This window comes from Bufo bufo, chromosome 4 (genome assembly GCF_905171765.1).
Source record: "Bufo bufo chromosome 4, aBufBuf1.1, whole genome shotgun sequence".
Taxonomy (NCBI): domain Eukaryota; kingdom Metazoa; phylum Chordata; class Amphibia; order Anura; family Bufonidae; genus Bufo; species Bufo bufo.
This window is the reverse complement of record NC_053392.1, coordinates 161,717,183-161,729,606: the sequence shown is the minus strand read 5'-3', so window position 1 is coordinate 161,729,606 and position 12,424 is coordinate 161,717,183. Positions and strand designations below refer to the sequence as shown.

At 41.7% G+C, this 12,424-nt stretch overlaps 1 protein-coding gene across 4 annotated transcripts in view; it reads left to right on the top strand.

Moving 5' to 3' along the window:
- LOC120997785 (U2 snRNP associated SURP domain containing) overlaps positions 1 to 12,424 on the top strand; it is an 82,296-nt gene that overhangs the window by 52,617 nt on the left and 17,255 nt on the right. For 3 of the 4 annotated variants that reach the window (XM_040428054.1, XM_040428053.1, XM_040428052.1), the window contains exons 9-16: positions 1 to 77; positions 1,189 to 1,400; positions 3,149 to 3,192; positions 8,174 to 8,278; positions 8,377 to 8,443; positions 8,992 to 9,155; positions 10,473 to 10,635; positions 10,777 to 10,856. The exon at positions 1 to 77 is cut by the window's left edge and continues 89 nt beyond it. In XM_040428054.1, the coding sequence (XP_040283988.1) occupies positions 1 to 77; positions 1,189 to 1,400; positions 3,149 to 3,192; positions 8,174 to 8,278; positions 8,377 to 8,443; positions 8,992 to 9,155; positions 10,473 to 10,635; positions 10,777 to 10,856 (912 nt within the window). Of the gene's footprint in view, positions 78 to 1,188; positions 1,401 to 3,148; positions 3,193 to 8,173; positions 8,279 to 8,376; positions 8,444 to 8,991; positions 9,156 to 10,472; positions 10,636 to 10,776; positions 10,857 to 12,424 lie in introns of those variants that run through there. The other variant, XM_040428055.1, reaches the window with a different exon arrangement.

Here is a 12,424-nt window from a genome sequence, read left to right as displayed (position 1 = left end):
AGCACGAGAAAGGAACTGTGGGTTTGTTGCCTTCATGAACAGACGAGACGCTGAAAGGGCACTGAAGAACTTGAACGGTAACGTTTTTTTGTTTTTTTTACATTTAAATTGATTTATATGTATTTATATGTCCATTGGAGGAGCAGAACAATGGAAATAATGAGATGTGGCATGTAACTGAACCAAACGGCGCCAAACAGACCCCGTTGTCTATAATGGGGTCCATTAGGTTTCTGTTCTGGAGTCCACATTTTAGTAGAAAAATAGTTTCTTTTGGTGGAATCTGCGACGAGGCCCAGAATGGAGTGTCTGATGCACGTGAGCATATGCCTGAAATCCGCTCCACTTTGTGATGTGTAGGATACCCTTGAGGACAGTTTCCTAATATATTGCGTGATCCTCCCCTCACTGATGAGCAGACACTTAGGTCTTGTCCACATTTCCGTGTCAGTGGCACGGCCGTGAAGGATGCGTCGTCTGTCAGTATGTATGTTTTTTTCCGTGTGTCATCAGTAATTCACTGACATTGCTCAGCTGAGAATTAATTTCCAAAGAATCTCCTATCAGTCTTCAGTAAAAAAAAAAAAAAAAAAAAACCCGATGCCATCTGTGGTGTGTCTGTGATTTTTTTTTCACGACCCATAGACTCCTATGGGGTGCTCGGTCCACATCACAGAAGTGCATGTCTGTTTTTGTGTTTTTTTTTTTAACTGACCCACGGTCAGTAAAGAAATACTGAAATGTAAAGGGACACATTTAAATCAATAGGTACATGTGCTGTCCGCAGAAAATGCCAGGGCCAGTTCACATGGAGTTCTTTGCCCATGATTTTGGAGCATTTCTGCCTCAAAACTCCCTCCCATTCATTTCAATTGTAGGCAGCACTTGCAGCGTGCTCGGTCTTGGTGCAGAATCAGCACAGAATCTCCCATTTAAATAGGAAGCATAAAAACAGCTCCGTGTGTTCTCTGGCGCTGATCTGCGCCAAAAACCTCAAGCTGGTTGGTTAAAAAAAAAACTGACTTTTCAAAAACTGCACAAAGAACAGTGCAGGTTTTTTTTTTTTTTTTTTTTTTTTTTTTATAGCTGCTTAGCATGAACCAGTCTAAAGCCAATGAAATGTTGTGTCCTGCTAGTATTTCCATGTGATGAAAGATCTACTTTTTTATTTCATGTTTTTCGCTTCAGGAAAAATGGTTATGTCCTTTGAAATGAAGCTAGGGTGGGGAAAAGCGGTGCCTATCCCTCCACACCCAATATATATTCCCCCGTCTATGATGGAGCACACACTTCCACCCCCTCCATCCGGTCTGCCTTTTAATGCCCAGCCTAGAGAACGCCTCAAGAATCCGAATTCTCCCTTGTTGCCACCACCGAAAAATAAGGAAGATTTTGAGAAGGTAATTGGCTTAGCAGAGTTTGCCTCACAAGTAAAGGTGTTATTTTTGTAGTTTGCACACGTAAAATACCATATAGCCCTTCTGCTCAGCTGTTCCATCTATAGACACATGTCGACTCATAGTTCAAACAGGTCAGTACATCTTCCACAGTAATCGTCCTCCTTCCCCTTTTCCATCTGTAGTTCCTCTTATAATATCAAATACATATTTTGAGTATTTGTAGCCCGGATAATGTATTGTCCCATAGCTTGGGAAAATTCTTTAACCCTTTCTAGAAAATTATGTGAATCCTGGAGTGTAATGATTTGATTATGGAATCGGTTTGTATTCAGACACATACAGGGCTTGGTTAATGCATTGTGTAGTTTCTATTGGCATTTTCCTATATAATTTACTTTTTGGTTTTACCCCATAATTAGTCTTTTTTTATTGTGTTTTCCTATATCATTTTAGTTTTACATTATCCGATAATCTTAATCTGACCACATTAGGGTACGGACAGCCGGCGCAGCTGCCAAGCCACGTCCACCCGCGACGGCCAGTGGCCACGTAATTTTGGCTGCCGCGGGGGGACGTGGCTGACAGAACCCTTTAGCATAAATGATATTATCTGATCCTTTATGGTAGTGTACTGGAAGTGCAGCATCCTTCTATTAATAGTGGGGAAGCAGTAGCTCTTTGTCAAAAGTTTGACCAAACATTACCGTACTTGAGGTCACTAATGTGTTTCGCCCGGCCAATTCATGGAATTGATTTTGTTTTTGAAGCCAGTTTGTGCCACTTAAAGGCTATGAACACCTCCAGGGACATTTTTTTAATGTTTGTTTTACTTCTTTTGGGCTAAAAATTATTATATATTTTTTTGGTTTGCCTCTAATAAAAATTTTCTGCTGTTTTTGACCTAAAGGGTACGTTTCAGCCAAGCTGCAGAGTATTTACTTTCAGTTTAAGGCCTTTAGCGCACGACTGTATCTGCACGTCCATTACTGAAAGTAAATACTCTGCAGCCAACCCTGTAGGAGGCGACTTGCGGACTGCAAAATACATATGGTTGCGTGCATGAGGCCTTACTCTGGGCCATCTTGATTGGATGTGTAACACTTATCTCTGAACTCCTAACAGCTCATAAACACTCATTTAAGCAATATTTTTATCAGTCTGATAATAGAACTATGAGTGTTTGAGGTATCAGGAGTTCAGAGATCTGGGTTGCACGTCAGCCTGATGGGACTCTCTGTAAACTGAAAGCTTACCACTCTGCAGATACATCTGTAGAGGGAAAATGGCTGAAATTTTTAATAAAGACCGACAAATGATTTGTAGCCCAAAATGAGTATAATGAGCCCGAAAGCTCCCAAAGGTGGCATGACCTTTAACCAAGCTCTGTATGTAACTTTTTTTTCCTGTTTTTTGAATCTATTACAATTGAGGCTTCTGTCTAGATATACACTAGTGATTTGCTGTTATTCTGTACCCCTGCAATAGTTTATAGGCCTTTGCACAGTATTTGTAGCCCATTTTACCTTGTAATTTCCAGTGTAGTACCCATTTTACTAAGTTAATGTGTTATGGCAGGACTTCCCAACTATTACCCACTTCATAGGCCTAGTGAGACAAAGTGCCTGCAGCAAGTTTTACTAGATATTTTTAGTGTTTTTTTTTTTTATGAATATGTTTATTATTGCTTGTTATTTGTTAACAATACTCACATATTCTATGTTTATTATCTGATGTGACTTCATATACAGACTCTGTCGCAAGCCATAGTCAAAGTGGTTATCCCAACAGAAAGGTACCTTTTTTTTCTTTATTATTACTCATGTGACTTAGAAAATATCCCCTTCAGAAAGACAAAGAATTGGTTGGCTGTCTTGAGGGGCTGACTGGGGCTTCACTGAGCAACAGTTCTTCAACAGAATGAGCAAGATCTTATTGATAAGCACCGTATACATCTTGTGGCAGTCTTTGGGTATTTTAGCAGCCCCAACTGCACAGTCACCAGCACCGTTCCTGCTGTCAGAAATACTGGAACCCAGGGAGGATTCCATTAAAGTCAGCGAGGTACGTTATGGCAGTGATCTCTGGCATTGCCCCGAGATGTGTTGCTAAAAACAATTTCTGCCGCAACAGTATAGGTCAGCGATCTACCGCCTCCAGCTGTTCTGAAACTACATCTCCCAGAAACCTTGATTCACGTTTATAGGCCAGCCGACTAGGTGAGCCTAGTGGGAGTTGTAGTTTCACAGCAGCTTGAGTACCCAAGGTTTCTAATGCCTGTTGTAAGCAAACAGCATTTCAGAGCCCTGGGGTTCGCTTACAATTTTTGTGTTGGCTTTTCAGTAACAGAAATTGCTAGGGTCTTGCTATTTAGGAAATTCTATTTCAGGCTAAGTTCACACAGTAAAATCCGCAGCAAAAAAATCTGTAGCAGATTATTAGCTGAAAACAGGGCGTTTTTTGTTTTTTTTTAGCAGATTTCTAATGTGGTGGAGGTTTTAGAAGAGTATTTGGTTGAGGTTCTTCTTCCCCATTGACTTATGTCAGGTATACTTAACCTGCGGCCCTCCAGCTGTTGCAAAACTACAACTCCCAGCATTACCGGACAGCCTACAGATGTCAGGGCATGCTGGGAGTTGTAGTTTTGCAACAGCTAGTGGGGCCGCAAGATTTATGAAATCCTCAATTTGCTTCCAAGAAGTAACATGTCATTTCTCAAGTGTTTTTCCAATCTGCTACTGAAAAAAAACCTCAACCACTTTACTGTGTGCACAAGGTGGAATTTTTAACATTAAAGTCAATGGGAAATCAGTAGCAGATTATTGGCAGATTTTAGCCGTGTGAACATACCCTTAGGGGTCAGCAACCTCAGGAACTTCATCTGTTATGAAACTACGACTTCCAGCATGCTCCACCGTTTTCTGTGGGAGTTATGCATGGTGGGAGTTGTAGTTTTGCTCAAGCTGGACTGCCAGAGGTTGCTGACCCCTGTTCTTTTTAACAATGCAGTACCAATGATGTCATTAATTTCAGATTGCAAGAATGATCATAACGTGAAATGTCAGGAATTAATAATCTTAAAATTGCCTTTTGTTAAAATCCATCATTTTCTGTGGTGTTTGAAATTTTCCCACTGACCACTCAGCCTCATAACATACAGGTTTTTTAGAAATTACTTCTGAGCAGTTATTTCATTATCAGCCCACCCAGGATTAGAGTTGGAGACAGATTAAACTGGATCCAACATTGACAATAGGTAACGGTTGCAGCTCAGCCACTCGCCCCCTTACTACAAAGTGGCCCAATACAAGTCCGTAGATTTGCTTTCTGACTGACGTTTATGTCTGTATGGCTGCTGGACTAATAATCTCTGGGACTGCTATTCACAACTTATAGCAACAGTTCGGGCAAGATGGCTGACCCATAATTGTGATTTAAAAATAAAAAATTAAAGGTGTCTCTGATTATAATTTATAAAAAAAATGAAGGTGCATTCATTCATATAAGTTGGTGAAGAGCGAGCTGCAGACTTACGGTTTATACGTTTTCTGATGTGCGGGCTGGTCAGAGCGAGGATGGGATAGTGGGATAGTATACTCTTGCTCAGTGAAGTGCAGTCTTTTCTTCAAGATGATAAAGCAACCTCACTTAAGATAAATGAATTGGACCCAAATTCCAGAAGACTTTGACATTGGCCTTGGTGAGCAACACCACAGCTGAACTGACTGCGGCAGCGGGGGACCAGGAAAACATCAAGGGAAGGATTGGGAAAGTATTTTGACCAGACATTGGTACGATCGGCTCCAATAAATGTGGTTGTTGTCATAACTGAGGCACCTGTTGGCCAAGTGTAGTGTCCACTATGAGTATTTGAAGTACCACTCTTATAATTCATATCCATATGTACTGTATATCCCCATATAAGTGATTGCTGCCTTAAGAGGCCTTTGGATGTAGTCATTGATGTAGAGATACAGGTCCTTAGGTTTTTTTCTTACTGCGTTGGTGCTCCACTGGAAATTTACCAGAATAAACTGTACTAAAGTACCACATAGCCAACGCATTTCAAAATTTACCGTACTTTTTTATTATGATTCTTTTCTATACAGTAGCTATTTTTAATGTTTTTTTCTGACCCTGTTTATTTTTTAATTTAATTTTTTAATACCCTTTTGGGATTTTAGTGAAACCTCTTATTATTCTCCCAAGGATCTCAACCTTTTGAAATGTTTTAAAGAACAGTGGGGGACATTTATCACCCTATAACAACCAGTCATATTGCACCGTTCATTTTTCAGTTCTCCTTTGGAAAATAAAAGGTGGAATCTGATTGGTTGCTATGGGTAACAAAGCCAGTTTTCCTTTCCACCAGTTTTGATAAATTTCTCAGCATTTGTTATGTTATGTGAATACCAGTAACAATTGAATTAGGGTAATTTATAATGCACATCATATTTCATGTCCATGTTCTCCTGTCTTGGTTTTTATATATTATTTTATTGTGCCAAAAATGGACCCAGGAAACTTTTCTCTGCTTTGTTCCTGGGCTCCAATCTAGTTCTTGATAGATATTTTTTTGGGGTAAATACAGGAGGTAATGCGGTCCTGAAATATGCATCTGTAATTAAAAGCATAGTATTTTATCGGTGACTCAGGGTTTTTCTTTTCCTCATATTTTTGTTAAAAGTTAGGATTGGTGCTCCTTAGTTGGTATCTGATTGGCATGCAATTTGAATATTTAAAGCAACACTCTGGTTCAAGAAAAAAAAAGTCATATTAACTGGAGAATGAACAGGACAGTTACATGGGGCTCATCTTTTCAGCTGGAGATCCACCAGTTCCTCTTCTGTTTTCCGAGATGACCGCACTGCTTCTCAGAGTACCTGATGCATACGGTGCTTTCTGTCATTCAAGACACTTTTTGCTGCCCTCGGATTGGCAGTGCTGGCCAATCCAAGAGCAGGGATGCACAAGCGGCGAGTCTCTTGGACTGTGGTTGCAAAGTGTGCATCCTGTAGACTGGGCAGCAGTGCAGCCATCTTGAATGTCAGAGGAGGAGCCTGGGAATAGGCGGACCTGCAGCTAAATAGATGAGAAGGAGGACATTATGTAAGTGTTCTTTTCGTTCCCCAGTTAATGTGATTTAAATTTTTTTTCCTTGAACAGGAGGGTTTCTTTAAGTACAATGAAACCTTTTAAAACAAAAAAATAAGAGAGTGGTTAGTATTAGAAAATATATATGTTATATTAAAGGTATTCTGCTATAAACAACATGTATGATTGGTCACTATCCCAGCAATCAGACCAAATTGATCACAAGAACATCCTCATTGTGTCTAAGGCACTAACAGATGGCCAAGTACAGTGCTCGGCTGGGTCTGTCTATCCCTTAAACAGTTAATGAAGTGGTGGTCTTTCATACCCCCTACAACTCAATTTGTCACAGCTGACTCCAGGACCTATGTGATTGGTGGGTGTCCAAGCGATCAGAAACCCCCGCCCTACATTTATCACCTATCCTGTGGCTAGGTGACAAACGTGGTTCATGGGAATACCCCTTTTAAGATAGGTTGTTGGATTATTAAAGGGGTTATCCAGCTATTCAAAGCTTTATAAAAACAGCTCAGAATGGTGTAAAATAATAAGAAGTAATACCTTATGTATTGCCTCCCTGCTCCTGTTCTGACACTCCCTGGGTCCCCCACCAGCCTCTACTTCCTTTTCCCTCTCACCACGGACATGTGACCTCTGCAGCTTATTACTCAATGGGAAGCGTGGGGGATCACAGAGTGGAGTATTACAACTTTTTTTTATTTTACACCTTTCTGAGTTAAAAAAAAATCACAAAAAGGGTTTTCCAGTACTGTTGGCCTATCCTAAGGATAGTTTGTCAGTCTCAAATCCGTGGAGGTGCCAGATGTGGGACCCCCACTGATCTGATTTGTGTACAAGGCATATCAAAGTCCTGCCAAATCACTTAAAAAGTGTCTGGACGCCACCTTTAAAGCTGAAATATGTTTTCTGTGCTTTTAGTAGCCTTCACCGGTCACCCACAGTTCAGCTTCTTCTAGAGCACAGGCATCAGATTCTGTGTCTGAGACGTGTGCGCCGGGTGGCTGGACAGAAGGGTTGATTATAAGATTCTGACAGCACAGAAAATAACGCAGGACTTCTGCTAATATTTCATTTTAAACAGAGCGTATGAAGAAATGTATGGTTTATTTTCGTAGAATCGCCAAAAAGGATTTCCACCCAAATCGCCATAAAAGGATCAAAAGTTGTAGAGATAGGCAGAGTTCAGTAATTATACTTTTTCTACTTACACATTTAGCATTGTTTTCAGATTTGAGAAAAATTGAGAGAAACAATCATTGACATGCTGATAATAGTGTGTTACCATTTTGAGAGAAGCCAATTCTAAAGTGATAACCTATATGGGTGCACTTTCTGTTGTAAGTCAAAAATTGGCTATGTTTGGGATGGAAACCCTTTTAAATATATATCGCCAGCTGCAGCAATAGCATCCATGTTAGGCAGTTATGTAGGTTAATAGGTTAGTGCCTTTCCATGCTTCAGGGGAACTGATCCCTCAGCTGCTGTAGGGCCTCCCAAGTCCAATTTCCCCTTACAGCCCCTTTGACAGTGGACACACTCACACACCTCATTTCCATACAGTATGTTAACACATTGCATAGTCTCCAGTATAGCTGTTAGGTAGAGTGCACCTAGTAGGTAGGGTGTGAATACATTTTTCTTTAACTCTGCTGTCGTTGTAGGAATTTACTCGCTCTGATCCATCGTATGATCGAATTTGTGGTGCGTGAAGGTCCAATGTTTGAAGCAATGATCATGAACAGAGAAATCAACAATCCAATGTTCAGGTATCTTGGATCCATCGACTTTGTACTATTGAAAGACATATTCTTGTAGCACCTGTAAAATGCTTAGCTTTTGAATTTATTTCATGTGTCCTTAACAGGTTCCTGTTTGAAAACCAGACGCCAGCGCATGTATATTACAGGTGGAAGCTTTACTCAATATTACAGGCAAGTAGTGCAGAATTACACAGTGAAATGACAACCCTCAACATTTGTCCATTCAGCAAACATTTAGTAACACAGTGGGGGCAGAGATCTGAAAACTACCCATAACAACCAATCACAGCACTGCTTTCAAGTTTGGATTGTCCTCTCCTTTTACTATTTGGTAGGAGACTGACACCCCTCTCCCCTGCGTAAAGGGTTTAGTAAATTTCCCTCATAGTGTCTAAGGCACTGACGAATGGCCAAGTACAGTGCTCGGCTGTGTCTGGGACTGGCACCGCTCTCCCCTGCCGATGAGCTGATTAAGGGTGGCTCCAATGCATGAAGTTGGTGTCAGAACTATAAATCTTCATCCGTTGTGCAGTGGACAAAGCCTTGACTGCAGCGCTGTGATGACAGCTGGATAGGCCATCAGTAGTTGACAACCTCTTTTAAACTGCACTTTGACTGGATGTTATGGACAACAAAGACCACTTTCATTTAGACCGTTTCTTAAATCTCCCCAGTTTCTTGCTCAACGTTGGTAAAAATGTTTGTTTCACTTTATCCAGGGAGATGCTCCTATAAAATGGAAAACAGAAGACTTCCGAATGTTTAAGAATGGCTCTTTCTGGAGGCCACCACCTTTAAATCCATATTTACATGGCATGGCCGAAGAACAGGAAGCAGAAACTCTTGTTGAGGAGCCCATCAAAAAAGGATCACTCAAGGAAGAGTATGTATTCGTGCATGGCAGTTATGTTCGAGAAAGCTACAGCTTTCCATACACTTAGTTAGCTGACGACCAAACTCCACCATAGGCATTACTTTTGGCTAAGCATGCAGAGCAGTGACGTTGCCAGACCCTGTCAATCTCACTGAGAGGGGCAGAGGTCAGTCTCATTAATGCTGATTTCTGAGAAAAGGGCTCATATTAGTCACTGTGATCAACCCAACCAGTTACTATTGGTGGGGAGGGGGGCTGGGGGATTTATTATCTCCCTCGTGCCTGAAAAGTGGCGTTAAAAAGTCGCAAACTGTGTCTACGACCTTTTAAAAAAAATTGTTGCATCTATTATATTTTACACTGCTCTCACCACTTTCTCTAAAGGGGACTGGCCAGCTGCCCCCACAAATGTATCTTCATTTACACCAGTTTTATGGCACAAATAAACCCAGAAATCTACGACAGCCCTGAGCTGGCATACATTTCAGTTTAGGCGCACGGACTGCAGGAGGATGCTCCTCGTCATAAATTGTGTCCTCGGGTGCACAGAGGAAATCAAGACCGCCGCAGAAATCATCAGTCTTGGTAAATCTCCCCCTGTGTCTAATTTAATAGGGATCATTACAGTGACAAATGTTCTTTAAGGAACCTGTCACCATGAAAGTGCAGTGCAGTCTGAGGCATATTGTAGAGCAGAATGACCTGAAATGATATACACTTATTACTTTAAACTTCAGCGCTTTCCCTTTATGCTTATTCGTGTAGAGTTTGTGTTATTTCACTGATTAGAACCATCCACTTGACTCCTAAGCCTAGAAAGAGCAGACGTTTACATGAATAAAATACAGCTTTGCCGCATGTTTCCCCACAAAACTATATATCCACTCAGGTCCTTCTGCTCCATAACATGCTTCATATAGCACTGCCTTTAATCTCAAAGTAAAGCCCCATTCACGCAATTTTTTTTTCAGTTCGCATTTGTTACTCATTTTTTGCAGATTGCACGCAGACCAATTCATTTCAGTGGGGCAGCAAAAATGCAGACAGCACATTGCGTGCTGTCCACATACGCACGCCTTTTCCGCAGCAACTCAGATACCTCTCCTATTGTTCATTTTGTGAACAAGAATAGCCATTGTTACAGTCGGACCCACGAAAAGGGCCGTATGCACACAGACCGCACAATGGATACAGTTTTGAGAATGTCCCCTAAAGGATACATTCTGCAACACTCTAAGTGCAAGAAATATTCAATATAGTCACATCATAAAGTTGCATTTTTGCGAAGCCATAGGAAGTGGTTTTCAATATTATTTTTTTCCTTAGACAAAGGGACAAATTGGAAGAAGTGTTACGCGGGTTAACTCCACGGAAGAACGACATTGGGGAAGCTATGATGTTCTGTCTTAACCATGCAGAAGCAGCAGAAGAAATTGTAGATTGCATAGCAGAATCGCTGTCAATATTGAAAACCCCTCTCCCAAAAAAGGTATGGTTAGTTTTTTGTAGTGCATTGATAAATTGCCCTTGCTGGTAGTTGCTCTAAGAGAAGGTATAACATCAGTAACCATTACTGGTGATGTGTTTACTTATTTCTATAGTAGTCCTTTATATTTTGTACTCTTTACAGATCGCCAGACTATACCTGGTTTCAGATGTCTTATATAACTCTTCTGCTAAAGTTGCCAATGCATCCTACTATAGAAAATAGTAAGTATTAGCGTTGTTTAAATGGTGGCTACGTGCAAAACTCTAAAACAATTTACTTCAGGCTATAAAAAAATAGATTGAGTTTCTGTCTGTAGAGTATGTGAGAGCAGTAAATGTGGTCAATTTCACACAAGTGTATTCAAAAAAAACGGCACATGGGGGGATCTGTGGATGACAGACACTGTTATGGGGGGATCTGTGGATGACGGACACTGTTATGGGGGGGATCTGTGGATGACGGACACTGTTATGGGGGGGATCTGTGGATGACGGACACTGTTATGGGGGGGATCTGTGGATGACTGACACTGTTATGGGGGGGATCTGTGGATGACGGACACTGTTATGGGGGGGATCTGTGGATGACTGACACTGTTATGGGGGGGATCTGTGGATGACGGACACTGTTATGGGGGGGATCTGTGGATGACGGACACTGTTATGGGGGGGGATCTGTGGATGACGGACACTGTTATGGGGGGGGATCTGTGGATGACGGACACTGTTATGGGGGATCTGTGGATGACGGACACTGTTATGGGGGGGGATCTGTGGATGACGGACACTGTTACAGGGGGATCTGTGGCTGGCACTGTTACGGGGGGGGGATCTGTGGCTGGCACTGTTACAGGGGGGGATATGCGGATGGCACTGTTACAGGGGGGGATCTGCGGATGGCACTGTTATATATGTGCCATCCACAGACCCCCCCCCAGCCCATAACAGTGACATCCACAGATCGCCCCCGCTGCCGCCAGTATACAAATATAAGATGTTATATTCATTTATTGGTTATTAAACATGCCCCCTCAGTCCTATTACTACCTTACATCCTAATCGCTTCTGTAGAATTCAGGCAGCCCAAGCCGGGCGGCCGGCGCGTCTCTCACTGACGTCACTTGCTTGCGCTGCCTGCTTCATTCAGGCACATGACAAGAGTTACGCTGCCGCCCGGCTTCGGCTGCCTGAATTCTACAGATGCGATTAGGATGTAAGGTAGTAATAGGACTGAGGGGACATGTTTAATAACCAATAAATGAATATGACATCTTATATTAGTATACCGGGGCGGGGCTATACTACACTGACTGCACCGCCCCGCCTCTATTGCCAGCCCCCAGATCCCCCTCCCAGTCCCTCCCCGAGTCCCCGCTCGCTCCTACATCGCAGCTTGCGATGTAAAACGGCAAGCATTCGCCCCATAAGACGCAGGGGCATTTCTCCCCCATTTTGGGGGAAGAAAAAGTGCGTCTTATGGGGCGAAAAATACGGTACTTCTAACTTAAAATCATAATGATAAAATACAATAGAAACATTATATGAAAAACCAATGAAGTCAATAGGTTTCTTGCTATATCCTGTATGGATGGATATATATCTGCTAATAATATATTATTGTCACCTATTGTGTGACTGTTTGGTAGTATATAACTGTCACTTATATAGTATAGAGCAGTATATATCGCAGCCAAAAAAAAAATTCGTTTTGTGCTCCAACGTATTGATGTTTCAATTCAATTCTCTTCTTTAAGCCACATTCTTATCTGTAAAATAAGAACTGATATATG